Genomic DNA, 13757 nt, shown 5'->3' with positions numbered 1-13757 from the left:
AGGGTTTAAGATTTATAAGTGTCAGTGGATGTGTGCTGTATATTCTGGCAAGTCAGTAAATGCTGGGAGTGCACAAATCTTGCCTTTTTCATGTGAATAGTACCTATTTATCTCTCATTATGGTGAAATAGTTAAAACCCTGATTTTGTCTAAATAGAAAGAATTATTCCAAAACTTAGTGTCTGAGATGCAGAATGTTAGGCTTGCTGACTTGTCTCTTAGCAGCTGTGATATTCCCTTCTTTATTAATATCCAGTAGGATTTTTTTAATATCCAGTAGGATTTTTTTAATATCCAGTAGGATTTTTCATTACCTGACTTATGCTCTCAGTAGGTTGTACCTGAAACTTTTTAACAGTGTATGTTTAGAAATGGTAACTGGTGATTTTTTGTCAGTTTTCCTCCAGAAGTGTGAAAGGTTTGTGTCATTTCTAGTGAATTGAGCTTTTGTTGTGGTTTCTGACTTTGCAGGTGGACTGTTAAGTAAGGTTTGTATTTAGGACAACTTTAGGAGTTGGGGGAGGAGGAAGGCTTCTGCATGTGGTGCAATACTGATGTGTTTTTCTCTCTCCTTTTCAGGTTGTCACGGAGTAAAATGGATGGTAGCTTTGATTGTGATTGTGGTGAGCTGGAGCCACCTGATCATTAACAGACGGCATCTTTTGTAAATCAAGAGCTGCCAGTTTCCTGTTGAACTAGACTGTAAAAAAGGAGAGAAAAAAGGAGGAAAAAAAAAAAAAAAAAAAGTGCTTACCAGCACCATAGAATGACGCTGCTCAGGACCAGTCCAACACTGAATGTATCTGCACTGTGAGGAGGAGGATGTTAATAGAAGCCTATTATGTGCATATTTATTCACATTTTTGTTAAATGTTAACCAATTCAGCACAGTAGAGCTGAGTGCATAGTACGTCATTTCATTCCGTTTGAGTTTCTTGTGTTTTCTTTAATGTCTGCAGAAATGCTGCACCTTTCTTGAGCTACGAATGCTGCAATCTTTCTATCTTATGCTCAGTTTGAGTTCTAGAGCTTACGGGCTCTAAATTCAAGGGGACACAACAGGCCTGGCTGGCTCACAATGAAATGAGAGTGTCAAGAAACCACCTTGCAGTCAAAGCCAAGTGTTTCTTCTCCCTTTCTGTAAGACCTTTCCTTCAGATACCAGTGGAAGTGTCTCTGCGTGTTTACAGAAGCTTAGTAGTGTGAGGAAAGAGAAACAAAGAATTCTAAAATGGCAGAAAAATTTGAAAGTCTCATGAACATTCATGGTTTTGATCTGGGCTCTCGGTATATGGACTTGAAACCACTGGGCTGTGGTGGAAATGGCTTAGTTTTTTCTGCTGTTGACAATGACTGTGACAAAAGAGTGGCCGTCAAGAAAATTGTCCTTACAGATCCCCAGAGTGTTAAACATGCTCTACGTGAGATCAAAATTATTAGAAGACTTGACCACGATAACATTGTCAAAGTATTTGAAATTCTTGGTCCTAGTGGAAGCCAATTAACAGATGACGTGGGCTCCCTTACAGAATCCAACTGTGTTTACATTGTCCAGGAATACATGGAGACAGATCTGGCTAATCTCCTAGAGCAAGGCCCTTTGCTAGAAGATCATGCCAGGCTTTTCATGTACCAGCTGCTACGTGGGCTCAAGTATATTCACTCTGCAAATGTTCTGCATAGAGATCTCAAACCAGCTAATCTTTTCATTAATACTGAAGACTTGGTGCTGAAGATTGGTGACTTTGGTCTTGCACGAATCATGGATCCTCACTATTCCCACAAGGTAAGTGAGGAGTGGGAATGTATCAGTGGTACACTGATAACTGTGCCTTCTTGAAGTGGCATTTTTCTTCCCTTTATATAAGTAGAATGTCTGTAGAAGGGGTAACATGTTAGGGATCATACAGTAGAACTGGAATACTTGCAAGTAGAGTAAAACCAAATCTCTGGATGACATTTTGTCTCAGATAAAAGTAGTGCAAACATGAAGTAAAATAATTATTTTTTTATTAGATGTGTTCAGGAATGCAGATTTTTAGCAGTGAATGGAAAACTTGAAAATAAGAGCAACAGTTAGGGGTGTAACTATAGAAGGCTTAGTTAATTACCTCTACAAGGGGTGCATTCATGGTGTGCAAGTGTGGCTACTTCCTGGGACTGATTTAGAGATGCTGTTTTTCTGGTTTAGGGGATAATGTTTCACCAGAAAATTCATTATCTCTGCATTTATTTGGCACCTGGGAATAAGAAACTTGCTGCAGTACCTCTTTTGACTAATAAATAGTGTCATGCTTCTGTATTGTTGCTGTTCACTGGTAAAGGTGTTGCTATTCCATTTCAAAGATAGAAAGGCTCAGTAAGGGGCACAGGTAGTATCACAGGGAACTTGACACCAAAAAAAATCCTGTAGTGCTGCATTAAAAAATAGGAAGCAAGTAATTTAAAAAAGCGCCTCTTAAAAATCTAAGTAAGGTTTTTGTTTTTTAATTAATTTCATTAGGGCCATCTTTCTGAAGGACTGGTTACTAAATGGTACAGATCACCCCGTCTCTTGCTTTCTCCTAACAACTACACTAAAGCCATTGACATGTGGGCTGCAGGTTGCATCTTTGCTGAAATGCTGACTGGGAAAACCCTCTTTGCAGGTGGGTAGAACAAAAACAAGGGGGGGTGTGTGTGTGTATTCCTAAAAGGAGGGGCACTGCTCAATTATCTTCCTAAAGAAAGGTTGTTTCTCATGGTTCCTATCTGTAGTTATTGACTATGAGGCTATGCCAGGTTAGTGTTCAATTATATAAGCAAACTATAAATTGATGTGCTGGGGGAGCAGAAGACGTTTCAGTTTTTTAGATAACTGAGTATTTTTAGATAAATGTCACGATCTCATTTAGGATTCACATATATAGTAAAAATATCTATAATTAGGTTAAGCTGAATTTATTGGATGCCTAAGAAGTGTTGTAAATACATGTATTTTGGTGAATTGCTGTATCCAGGGAGTATTTGAGGATTATGAACGCACTGAGTTATCATATCCATTAAGATTTTTTCTTAGTGTGATCAGCCTAGTCACTTCTCACTTTTTTTATACTTTAAGTTATGGAAAAGCCTTTTTTTTTCCCCATTGCCAATTTGCTGGTCATCTAAAGACTGTTTTGACCTGACCTTTGGTACAGGGAGGACTTGTGAGGTTTACAGTTTAGGGTGGCATGCCAAGGATGTGTGTGACCTCCAGATGTTTCTGGTGAGGGAGGAAGCAGTGCTCTGGTCTCATTGGGTGCACCTGCATTGGAGCTTTGGTCAGCATCAGGAGCAAATTTTTGAAGCAAACCTCTTGATGGCAATCCATAGCACAACTTAGGATCTTTTTAGATAAAATGAAGCTGCCATTTGCACTCTGGGAGATCACCCACCTGCTGATAGGCATGCAGTCCATGGGAACAGATGAGCTAGTCCAGACCAAGCCCCTCAAATGCTTACTCTGTGTGCACCCTGGAGCCTGAGCAGCAGCTGTCTTGTTCAAGCTCACTCTTGGGTTTGCTCCTGTTGCTCTAAATTTGTGGGATAACACAGGGAGAAAACCTCTAAGAACAGAGCTGGCACTTCAAAGTTCACATTCCTTTAGACACTTGTGAACTAACAGCCCACCTCCACTGTAAATCTGAGCTTTGTACATCAAGGTAATGAGATGGAGAACTTTCTTTCCATTAAATCCTATTAATGGAGCACTGTCACCTTGAAATAATTATTTTATGGAAATCAGTGACTAATATGCAAAGATCCTTCTCTGAACTTTCAGTGAGTTACTAACTACTGGAGTAATATCTCCAGTCTATTAAATCCTTGGCTAATAAGAGATGTATTAGGTTTCCTTTGCATCAAGCATTTTTGCTGAAAAATAGTGAAATAGTGGGAGAGAAAGTCTGTGTATTTTGGCATAGATTGCTCACAAGTGCTAGCATTTTGGATTTGTCTTTTTTGAATAGCATTTCTATTTGGCAGAAGTATTTATTGGTTTAATATCTGTGTAGCGTGTTAGATTACTTTTTTTAAACTCGGTTTTATTAACCAAAATCCTGTTTGTCAGCTCATTTATCCACCCTGATTACATTGTTTGGGCACCTAGAAAAATATTTTAGATGTGGATGTGTCTCTTTGATAATTTAATACTAGTTTTCTGATCTAAAGAGTGGACTTTTGAGCTATGTGCATTTGGAAAGGGAAGGTGGCTGGAAATAGGACAGCTCGACTTTCCTGAGACTGAAAGACATTCTTTTGCAAAGTTGTTTGGAGGGATTGATCTAGTTAATTTGAAACTTCCTGTTTACTTCAGAACCATCCCTTAGGAAACCTGTTGTCTGGAAAGCTGACAGGAATGAGGAGGAGGAATGCAGATCAAAATTGCAGAATACCTTGGATGAAGGAGGGAAGGTGTCACAGTTTAACACAGGGCCAGCAGTTACCTGAATGAGAGATTAATCCCCCTTCCTGATAAAGAGAGAGAGTAAGGGCTGGAGACTTATGGGTTGGAAACTAAACTGCACAGCTTTAATGAAACAGTAATGATAAAAAGGAAAAATAATACTAAATACTGATAAAAAGGCAGAGGAATTCAATAGCTGTTCCAAACATCTTCTGTAATTCTTTTTTCTTAATAAATATTTTTCAATGCTCGTTTCATTTACATTGGAAAGAAAGCTGGTTAAGTTTAGGATGGGTAGGACTCAGAATAACAATACAGTAGAATCTGTTTTCCAGCAGATTACAGACAGTATAACATCTGATAAATAATATTAAGTAATTTGCAATAACCTGAAGTAGGAGGACAGAACAGCTTTTTCATTCCAGCAGACACATTAATGCAGGGCAGGACTGATTCAGTTGGGGAATGTAATTTGGCTGATGTGTGTGGTAGGATACCCAGTGTAGACTTCTGTGCAAACTGCTGAAGTGAACAGATAGCACATAGATTGTGAGGTGGTACAGTCTGTTTCTGGCCCTGCTTATTTTTGTATTTTCTGTCACATGCATCTGTATCACTGGTGATGGCTCAGAGCTGTTTGGTGTAGCACTGGCATACAAATAATCATATGTAGTGTCATTTTACAGTTGAATCTCTGGAGTGCTACATGCTTCTTGGAGCTGAACAATAAATTGTGGTAGACAAGCTGTAGTTCTGGCTACTGCAACTACAATGGTACTGAATATAAATGCCATTCATTATTCAAAATTCACCTGCTATATGCCTTGTGTGTCTTTACCTGGGAAAACTTCAGATGGTGCTAAAATTGTACTGTAGCCTCAATCATACTAGAGTACTATTTTTAAACCTAGATTACCCTACTTAACTGGCAGGTGATCTTGCACCTGACAGTAATGCAGGGTTTCAGAGTTGGGTACTAACTCAAGTGGTTGTGGCCTCTAAGATCTCTTGCTGAGCTAAACCACTACCATTTTAATTGGTAAGGGACATATAATTCAAAGTGATGTTAAATACTGAATTCATTGGGTGGATCAGTTGAAAGGGGGGGATTGCAGCATATGGTATAAAATGAAAAGGTAGGATTGCTGTAGAGTACCTCATCTGTGGTGAAGCCATCTTTGTAAAAGCTTAAGGTTAGTTTGCTTTGTCTGTGTGTAGCAGCTCTAATTCTTTATGTGCTACAGCATTTTTGAGAGCTCTTCAGATTTATTATCTTTCAAATTTAGAACGTCAGCCTTTCCTTTGTGGTAGGAGATAATAGTCTTGCAGTGCTTAGAGCACAGAATTTTGACATGCCTTTCATAGAGAGGGATCAGAAGCATTTGAAGCTGAAATGGCAACTTGTGTTTTCTCTTGGTGCTCAGGTGCACATGAACTTGAACAGATGCAGTTGATTCTGGAATCAATTCCTGTTGTACATGAGGAGGACCGCCAGGAGCTTCTCAATGTAATTCCAGTTTACATTCGAAATGATATGACTGAGCCACACAAACCCTTAACTCAGCTGCTCCCAGGCATCAGTCCTGAAGGTAAGTCATTCAGCAAAAAACACTTCTGTATTTCAAAATCATAAAATGGTGAACAGCTTTACAGTGCATCTGTGAGATTTGTTAAAAGCAGGGTTCCTTTAGAAGAACATCTGCGTTCTCAGAAGAAGAATGATCATATTTGGAGCAGAACTGGACCTGTTTGCACTGGCAGACTGATTGAATTGCTCTATTTTGAGGCACTGGCCTTCTAAATATAAGAGCATGTTGGAAAGGATTCAGATTAAAACAACTGTCTGTAGAAGCATTTGAAAAGGAAGCACTCCCCAAACCAAACTGACAGCAATGTTTCATTATATTTCATTATATCATTGGTGGACACTGATTCAGCTTGAAGCATTCTGCTGCCTCTTCATATTTTTTCTGCTTTAACTTAACTTATTGTTGATCTTGGATTTGACCTCTACTCCTCTAGCTTTCCTATGACTACATATTTGGAAGTACAGTATCAATAGTTGATACTTCAGGTATAGTTACCTGTAGGTAAATGCACGCCTCTGGAGCGAAGCACTGCACTTAAATCCTGAATTCTAGATGTCTGACACATCATTTTTCTCCTAATTAATCATAACCCTTTCTCCACAGCACTGGACTTTCTGGAGCAAATTTTGACATTTAGTCCCATGGATCGATTGACAGCAGAAGAAGCTTTGTCCCATCCCTACATGAGCATTTATTCCTTTCCAACGGATGAGCCTATTTCAAGTCATCCTTTTCACATTGAAGATGAGGTGGATGATATTCTGCTGATGGATGAAAGTCACAGCCATATTTATAATTGGGAAAGGTAAATTTATGTTTTACTCTGGCATGCAACATAAGTGAATGGTTGTGTGCTTGAAGTAATGTTGTTTTGTGGGCCTTGTTTCCTTTTCTTTCCTTTTCTTTGTTTCTTAAGTTGACCTGAGAATAAACTATTCCATTGCAGACAGTGCATTGTCAGTAGGTTTGTAATTAATTAAACTGATTTGCATATGCTGGTGCATTCCTGAGATGCATTCAGGACTCTAGAATCCAAAGTTAATGTCTGTCACTTACTCCCCACCCCCAGCAAATATTTCTCTAAAACATAAACTTCAAATTTAGGGAGTTTTAAGTATAGATTTTCTTGTCAAACAGTTAGCACATGTAATAGAAAAAAAGGATTACAGCAATAATTTCAAGTCAGTTAAACACACTTTAAGAAAGAGTCCTGTAAAAGGAGTGAGCTATTATTCATAATTCTGGACTCAGTATTTCAGGTGTGCATATGAGGATTGCTTTATGACAGATGATATTGAAAACCTGGAAGAGGGACCTGATAGGACTGAGGGAGAACCTTTATTTGTGTTGATTTGTTGTTATTTGTTATTCTGTATTTGTTATTTGTTATTTGTTCTGTTCTGTTATTCTGTTATTTGTTATTCTGTAAGAGAATTTCTGAAGTTAACTGTCTGGTTTTGGAGCTAGAAAACCTGTTTTTTTAGCTACTAACACCTAGGAAATTGTTTTCCAGATACCATGACAGTCAGTTTTCAGACCACGACTGGCCTATTCATAATAACTATGAGGCTGATGAAGTTCAGCGTGACCCAAGGGCTCTTTCTGATGTTACTGATGAGGAAGAAGTGCAAGTGGATCCTCGGAAATACCTGGATGGAGATCGTGAGAAGTATCTGGAGGATCCTGCCTTTGACACCCACTTCTCTACTGAGCCTTGCTGGCAGTACTCAGATCACCATGAAAACAAGTATTGTGATCTGGAATGTAGTCACACTTGCAATTACAAAATGAGATCATCTTCATACCTAGATAATTTAGTTTGGAGAGACAGTGAAGTTAACCATTACTATGAGCCCAAGCTTATTATAGATCTTTCAAACTGGAAGGAACAGAGCAAAGAAAAGTCTGATAAGAAAGGCAAGTCCAAATGTGAAAAGAATGGGTTGGTGAAAGCTCAGATAGCACTCGAGGAAGCATCACAGCAGCTTGTTGACAAAGAAAGGGAGAAGAATCAAGGATTTGACTTTGATTCATTTATAGCAGAAACCATTCAGCTTAGTTTACAACACGAGTCTACTGATGTTGATAAATTAAATGACTTGAATAGCTCAGTGTCTCAAATGGAGTTGAAAGGATTAATATCAAAGTCGGTGAGCAGAGAGAAGCAGGAGAAAGGAATGGCTAATTTGGCACAGTTAGAAGCTCTGTACCAGACTTCTTGGGACAGTCAGTTTGTAAGTGGTGGGGAGGAGTGCTTCCTCATAGACCAGTTCTGCTGTGAAGTCAGGAAAGACGAACAAGTTGAAAAAGAAAATACTTACACCAGTTATTTGGACAAATTTTTCAGTAAGAAAGATGATGCTGAAATGCTAGAACCTGAGCCAGTAGAAGAGGGGAAGCTTGGGGAGAAAGAAAGAGAAGAGAGCTTTCTCAGTAACAGTGGAGAGCTCCTCTTCAACAAGCAGCTGGAGGCTATAGGTATTCCTCAGTTCCACAGCCCTGTTGGCTCACCACTGAAATCTATACAGGCCACCTTAACACCTTCTGCTATGAAATCATCTCCCCAGATTCCCCACAAAACATACAGCAGCATTCTGAAACATCTAAATTAAAACACTCAGCAGACATTTCTTTTCTATTCATGAGATGTGTTTGTCTTTTTTTATTACTAGTGTAAGTAATTTTTTTACTTGAATCAGACGGTGTAATTTTGGTATGGATTTCATTAGTTTTCTGTTTACCATTGTTTTTACAATCCAGAATTACTTTCTATACATGAGTTTTGTTTTTAAACTGGCATGTCGTTTGCACACAAAATTAAGGAATAGAGCAAAATAATGCAAAATGCAGGAGGTAACAAAAAAAAAAAATGCACTAAACCAAGAAAAAAAAAAAAAACAAACATTCTCTCAGTAAAACAGTGTCCATGTTTTGCAGAAACAGAACCTTGCCTTGAAATTTACACAGTGAGACTGTACATAATTGCATGAAAATATCTATTTTTCCCAAAACGTTTTTTCATTCATGCGTATTTTAGAGTTTTTCATACTGTACACATTTCTTAGACACATGATACCAGCAGCAACTGAACTGAATGCAGAATTTGGTACGCATGTGTTATCTACCTCAAGGTAACAGCAGTATGTGGCAAAACATTAACCACCCATAGTGCTTCTCATTATGCACTTCTATTTAGCCAGCATTATTGTAGTAGTTATTCTTATTGAAAATCATTCAATATTTATAAATGTTCTGGTATGCATTCTTTATAGTGAAGTGTTAATATACAGCACTTTTATTTATTTTAGCAAATAAGTATATTTCTGTAATTATAGAAAGTCAACTTAATATTTGAGTTACTTTTCTGATAAAATTTTTTTTTTTTTTAGCACTATGGTTTTATTGCCTACATAGCTGGATATATATTAACATCAGCTTATTCTGAGGCTACCCAATACATTTTTTTATTTTTATTTTTTAGTTTTCAATTCAAGTAAAGCACTCACTGTGTATAGGAATTTGTAATTGGAGGTGCTTGATCTCTACAAAAGAAATTAGGAATTGCTTTATTATCAGATGCTCCTAGAAGTCTTAATTGTGTTCATTTTTTAAAAATTTTGTAATGTTAGTTGTGTGCATGGAAATAATTAAGGTACAGCATTACTGTAGGTTAAAGTTCTATATGGTGAGACATTTTGTTTTTACTGTATGTTTTTACTGAATGATTTCTGTCCTATTCCCAACCTCCCTCAAAAGCAAGCATGAATAAAATTAGGTTAAATATAGCATGTAGCATCTCAAGTCTTCTGAAAATTTGTTTTACCTTCTGATTTTTTGAAATACTGGATGTATCATTGGCTCCCCTGTTAAAAACAAAAAAAAACAAATAAAAACATGGCCAGCAAAAATGACTTGTTTTTTTGGTGCTTTGTACAGTGAGGGAGCTCAAGGAAGCAGGAGAAATTTTCTTGCATTCTACCCTGGAAGTGCTGCTGCTGGGGCTGCCACCCTGGAAGGAGATTCCAGAAGTTACTGTGAGCAAATCCTGTTAATGGGATGGTTGTGAAAGCTTCACTGTGTGGTACTCTCAAGTAGCATTTTAGTTGAAAATACAAGTGTTTTCTGGAGGACAGGCAAACATTATTGTTTTATCAACCTTTTAGAGCTGTGTTAAAGTGGAAAAAGCTGCTGTGAGTGTGTGTGAGCACCTTCCCTGGCAGCCTGGAGTGAGAGGAATCGTGCAGGTCCCCAGCCACATGGCTGGAGCACTTTCACATGGAGATGTCAAGAGCAGGACCAGGTGACCTTTGGGATGTTTCAAAGTGTGTGGCTGGGGTCTCTTTAGCAGCAGCCCTAAGAGCAGAGTGTATTCCTCTTCCTCCCATCAGAGCCCTTCCTGAGGGAGCTAATTAGTTGAACAGGAAAGCTACATCTTTAGGCAAACTTCTGCAACTTTCCCCATGACAGTTTTCCTCAGTTCCTCCAGATGCTCCCATCCCTTCTCCCTGCTCCTCTTGCAGGTGGCACAGCTGCAACTTTGCCTAAACCAGGAGCTGCTCCTTCAGCATGGTGGAAAATGGGCACCAGGGGAGAGGGGACAGCGTGCATGTCCTTGGGCATGGTATGTGAATGCTCAGTTTCTGTCTCTGGGGCTGTAGGGAGGAGAAAATGTCTGGGTGCCCTTTCTCCTGGGCAAGGGACTGCTTGGTGGAGCTGTGGCAGCTTTTTCTGAGCTTGGGTGAAAGCTGTGGGTGGGAAGTGTGTGGAGAGTGGAAACAAAGTTCAGCTTAAAACAACACTTATTATGAAAATTAAGTTTTTGGTTTTGTTTGTTTGTTGTTTTTTTTTTTTTAAGACCATCAGTACTTAAGCTTCTAATGGTAGAAGGAGGACATTTTACTCTCAAAAAGGAAGGGGAGAGTTTAAATCCAGCCTGGTGCTTCCCTGCCTTGAACTTTAGTTGTGCTGGCTGCTTTGGAAACCCTGCTCTTGCAACAGGCTCTGGCCACTGATTCTCTATTTGGAAATATTTAAAAAAAGTAAAAGTGCTTTGTAAAAACCACGCAAAGGAAAAGCTACTGCTAGAAAATGAAGATACTCTGAGTATGGTGTTGAGCTCTCCTCTGGGAAACCACAGGAGTTGCATTGGGAAAGCCTGCAGGAAGTGTAGAGTGAGCTTCACAGGCTGCTTCCAGGGGTGGAAGGTGGTTTCTGTCCCAAAGTCATCACCCGTGGCCATCCACCCGTGTAGCCCTTTTCCTATGACCTAGTAACTGGATTGTCTTTAAAAACAAGTTATGGAAGAGGCTTACATTATAAATTAGATAATGGCACCATTGTTTCTACTTTGTTTCCTTCTCTTGGTGCCCTTTAGTTAAAAGGCAGCATTTTAAAATGTAGCTAATAAGAACTTTTGCTGGAAGAGCTGATGTTTGCCCTTCCTGAAGAGACCAGGACAGAGGGTGTTACATGTACTCTCATCACATGAGCTCTAATAATTGCAGACTGTCACAATGCTGGACACCTTGTTCTGATCAAAGGTTCTCAGTCACAGTCAGTTACTTTCTCACAATTGTATTGCATTTTAATTAAGAGTTGCTATTTTTAATCTCAGCTATTTATGTCAGGCTTTGCCCACGCTGCTGGCAGTGCTATTATTACACCATGAGTAGAGTGTCTTGGTCCTTGCCTTCAGCAGAGCCTGCTGGGGTGTAGGGTGGGCATCAGGTTCTGCTGGGGCTGCAGGGTGGGCACCAGGTTCTGCTGGGGCTGTAGGGTGGGCATCAGGTTCTGCTGGGGCTGTAGGGTGGGCACCAGGTTCTGCTGGGGCTGTAGGGTGGGCACCAGGTTCTGCTGGGGCTGTAGGGTGGGCATCAGGTTCTGCTGGGGCTGTAGGGTGGGCATCAGGTTCTGCTGGGGCTGTAGGGTGGACACCAGGTTCTCCTGGGGCTGTAGGGTGGGCATCAGGTTCTGCTGGGGCTGTAGGGTGGGCATCAGGTTCTGCTGGGGCTGTAGGGTGGGCATCAGGTTCTGCTGGGGCTGTAGGGTGGACACCAGGTTCTGCTGGGGCTGTAGGGTGGGCATCAGGTTCTGCTGGGGCTGTAGGATGGGCACCAGGTTCTGCTGGGGCTGTAGGGTGGGCACCAGGTTCTGCTGGGGCTGTAGGGTGGGCACCAGGTTCTGCTGGGACTGTAGGGTGGGCATCAGGTTCTGCTGGGGCTGTAGGGTGGGCACCAGGTTCTGCTGGGGCTGTAGGGTGGGCATCAGGTTCTGCTGGGGCTGTAGGGTGGGCATCAGGTTCTGCCAAGCAGTTTTAGCTGGGGCAGCTCTGCAGTCCCTGCTGCTGCATCCTTGCTGCCCTGGGCAGGCAGGGAGCCTGTGCCTTCTCTTCCTGTCACCTTGCTGTTGCTTTTTCTGTGCTGCAGACATTCTTAGCAGTGTGCCTGGTACCTCCATGTGAAGTCTGGCTGAGGTCTCACTTCAATGTGGCTTCAGGTTTCTGATACCTTTTTTTATGGGGGGGGGGAGCCTCCTCCTGGAGAGTTTTTTCATCCTTATGGAACTAATGTTGCTCTTGAGATGATTTTGCTGTCTTTTTCTGTCCCCTTCTAAACTCTGCAGTAGTCAGAGGTATCAATTTTTCCATTTGTGGACTTTCATACCCCCCTCTACTCCTCGAGAACACAGAAAGGTGTACATCAAGTCCATCATGACACTCTGTGGTGCAGATTATTTCTTTCACAAGTCTTCTCTTGATACTCCTGTTGCTTTTCTGTTGCTGAGGGTTGGAAGTGCTTGTCAAACCTGCAGTTAGGTTTTACACATAGTTAAACAATAGGCTGTCCTTGTTCTTCCACAGATGCAACCCTGAGCAACTGCAGCCTTCAGCCAACTCGCTCTTTGAATTATTTTGGTGCTTACAAAACCCTGCAAATTCTTGTTTGTTGTTCTGCCACTGTTTGCGTCAGACTTGAGCTGAACAACCTGGAAAGTAATGCTCTGGGGTGTTTAGTAACAAGCAAATAATCCAGATCACTGCTGGCACCCAGCACTCCTGGGATTCCATTCCAGTGCCTCTATATTTAAAATGGTTATCTGCTTACTCCCAGTGCTATTTGAGAACTCCTTAAAACACAGACTGTTGAAAAGTTCAATGACTCCTTCAGACCAAGAATTAGCATTGCTGATAAGGTGATTTGCATGCACCAGGCCATGTGTGGAAGGAGCTCTGCCCTGGGTGGGTGGATAGCCTGGCAGGGCAGGGCTCTGCAAATAGCTGTGTCAATAGCTGGCAGCAGCCCTCCCATTGTGTCATTGCCTTTCCTGCCTGTCGCATCCTGACTGCAAAGCAGCCCTTCTGGAGTGAGCTCTGATGATAAAATTCCTCTTGTAATCTATGTGCTGCTCTACTGCAGCCAAAATTACTTTTAACCTTGATGTTGCCCAGCCTGGACTTGTGGTGTGGTGTGAAATACCAAAGTGGGCTTGTGGCAGGTGGGTGCAGGTACTGAGAACTCAACTGACTTCAGAACCAGTGGTACCATTGTCTCCCACAACCTCCTCAGTTCCCTTGGTGATCAAATAAAGGCCCTGGGCTGGGAGCACCTGCAGGGGTGGCTGTGCTCCCCCTGGGTGCTGCACCCTGAATGCCCTCGGGAGAGAAAAGGGGTCCCTTGCTGTCCCCTGGGCTGGAGAGTTAGAGCACATCTACACCAAAAGGGACATGGGGAAGGACTTCTTCT

At 41.1% G+C, this 13757-nt stretch overlaps 1 protein-coding gene across 12 annotated transcripts in view; it reads left to right on the top strand.

Moving 5' to 3' along the window:
• The window catches only part of MAPK6 (mitogen-activated protein kinase 6), a 34911-nt gene extending 24988 nt beyond the window's left edge, over positions 1–9923 (top strand). For all 12 annotated transcript variants that reach the window (XM_071755181.1, XM_071755179.1, XM_071755176.1 and 9 more), the window contains 5 exons: positions 580–1786; positions 2504–2648; positions 5851–6015; positions 6619–6820; positions 7529–9923. In XM_071755181.1, the coding sequence (XP_071611282.1) occupies positions 1232–1786; positions 2504–2648; positions 5851–6015; positions 6619–6820; positions 7529–8627 (2166 nt within the window). In that variant the 5' untranslated portion in view covers positions 580–1231 and the 3' untranslated portion in view covers positions 8628–9923. The remainder of the gene's footprint in view (positions 1–579; positions 1787–2503; positions 2649–5850; positions 6016–6618; positions 6821–7528) is intronic.
• Positions 9924–13757: the final 3834 nt, after the last annotated feature.

The sequence above is a fragment of the Heliangelus exortis genome, chromosome 11 (genome assembly GCF_036169615.1).
Source record: "Heliangelus exortis chromosome 11, bHelExo1.hap1, whole genome shotgun sequence".
In the NCBI taxonomy this organism is placed as follows: domain Eukaryota; kingdom Metazoa; phylum Chordata; class Aves; order Apodiformes; family Trochilidae; genus Heliangelus; species Heliangelus exortis.
This window is presented reverse-complemented; position numbering and strand designations above follow the sequence as displayed.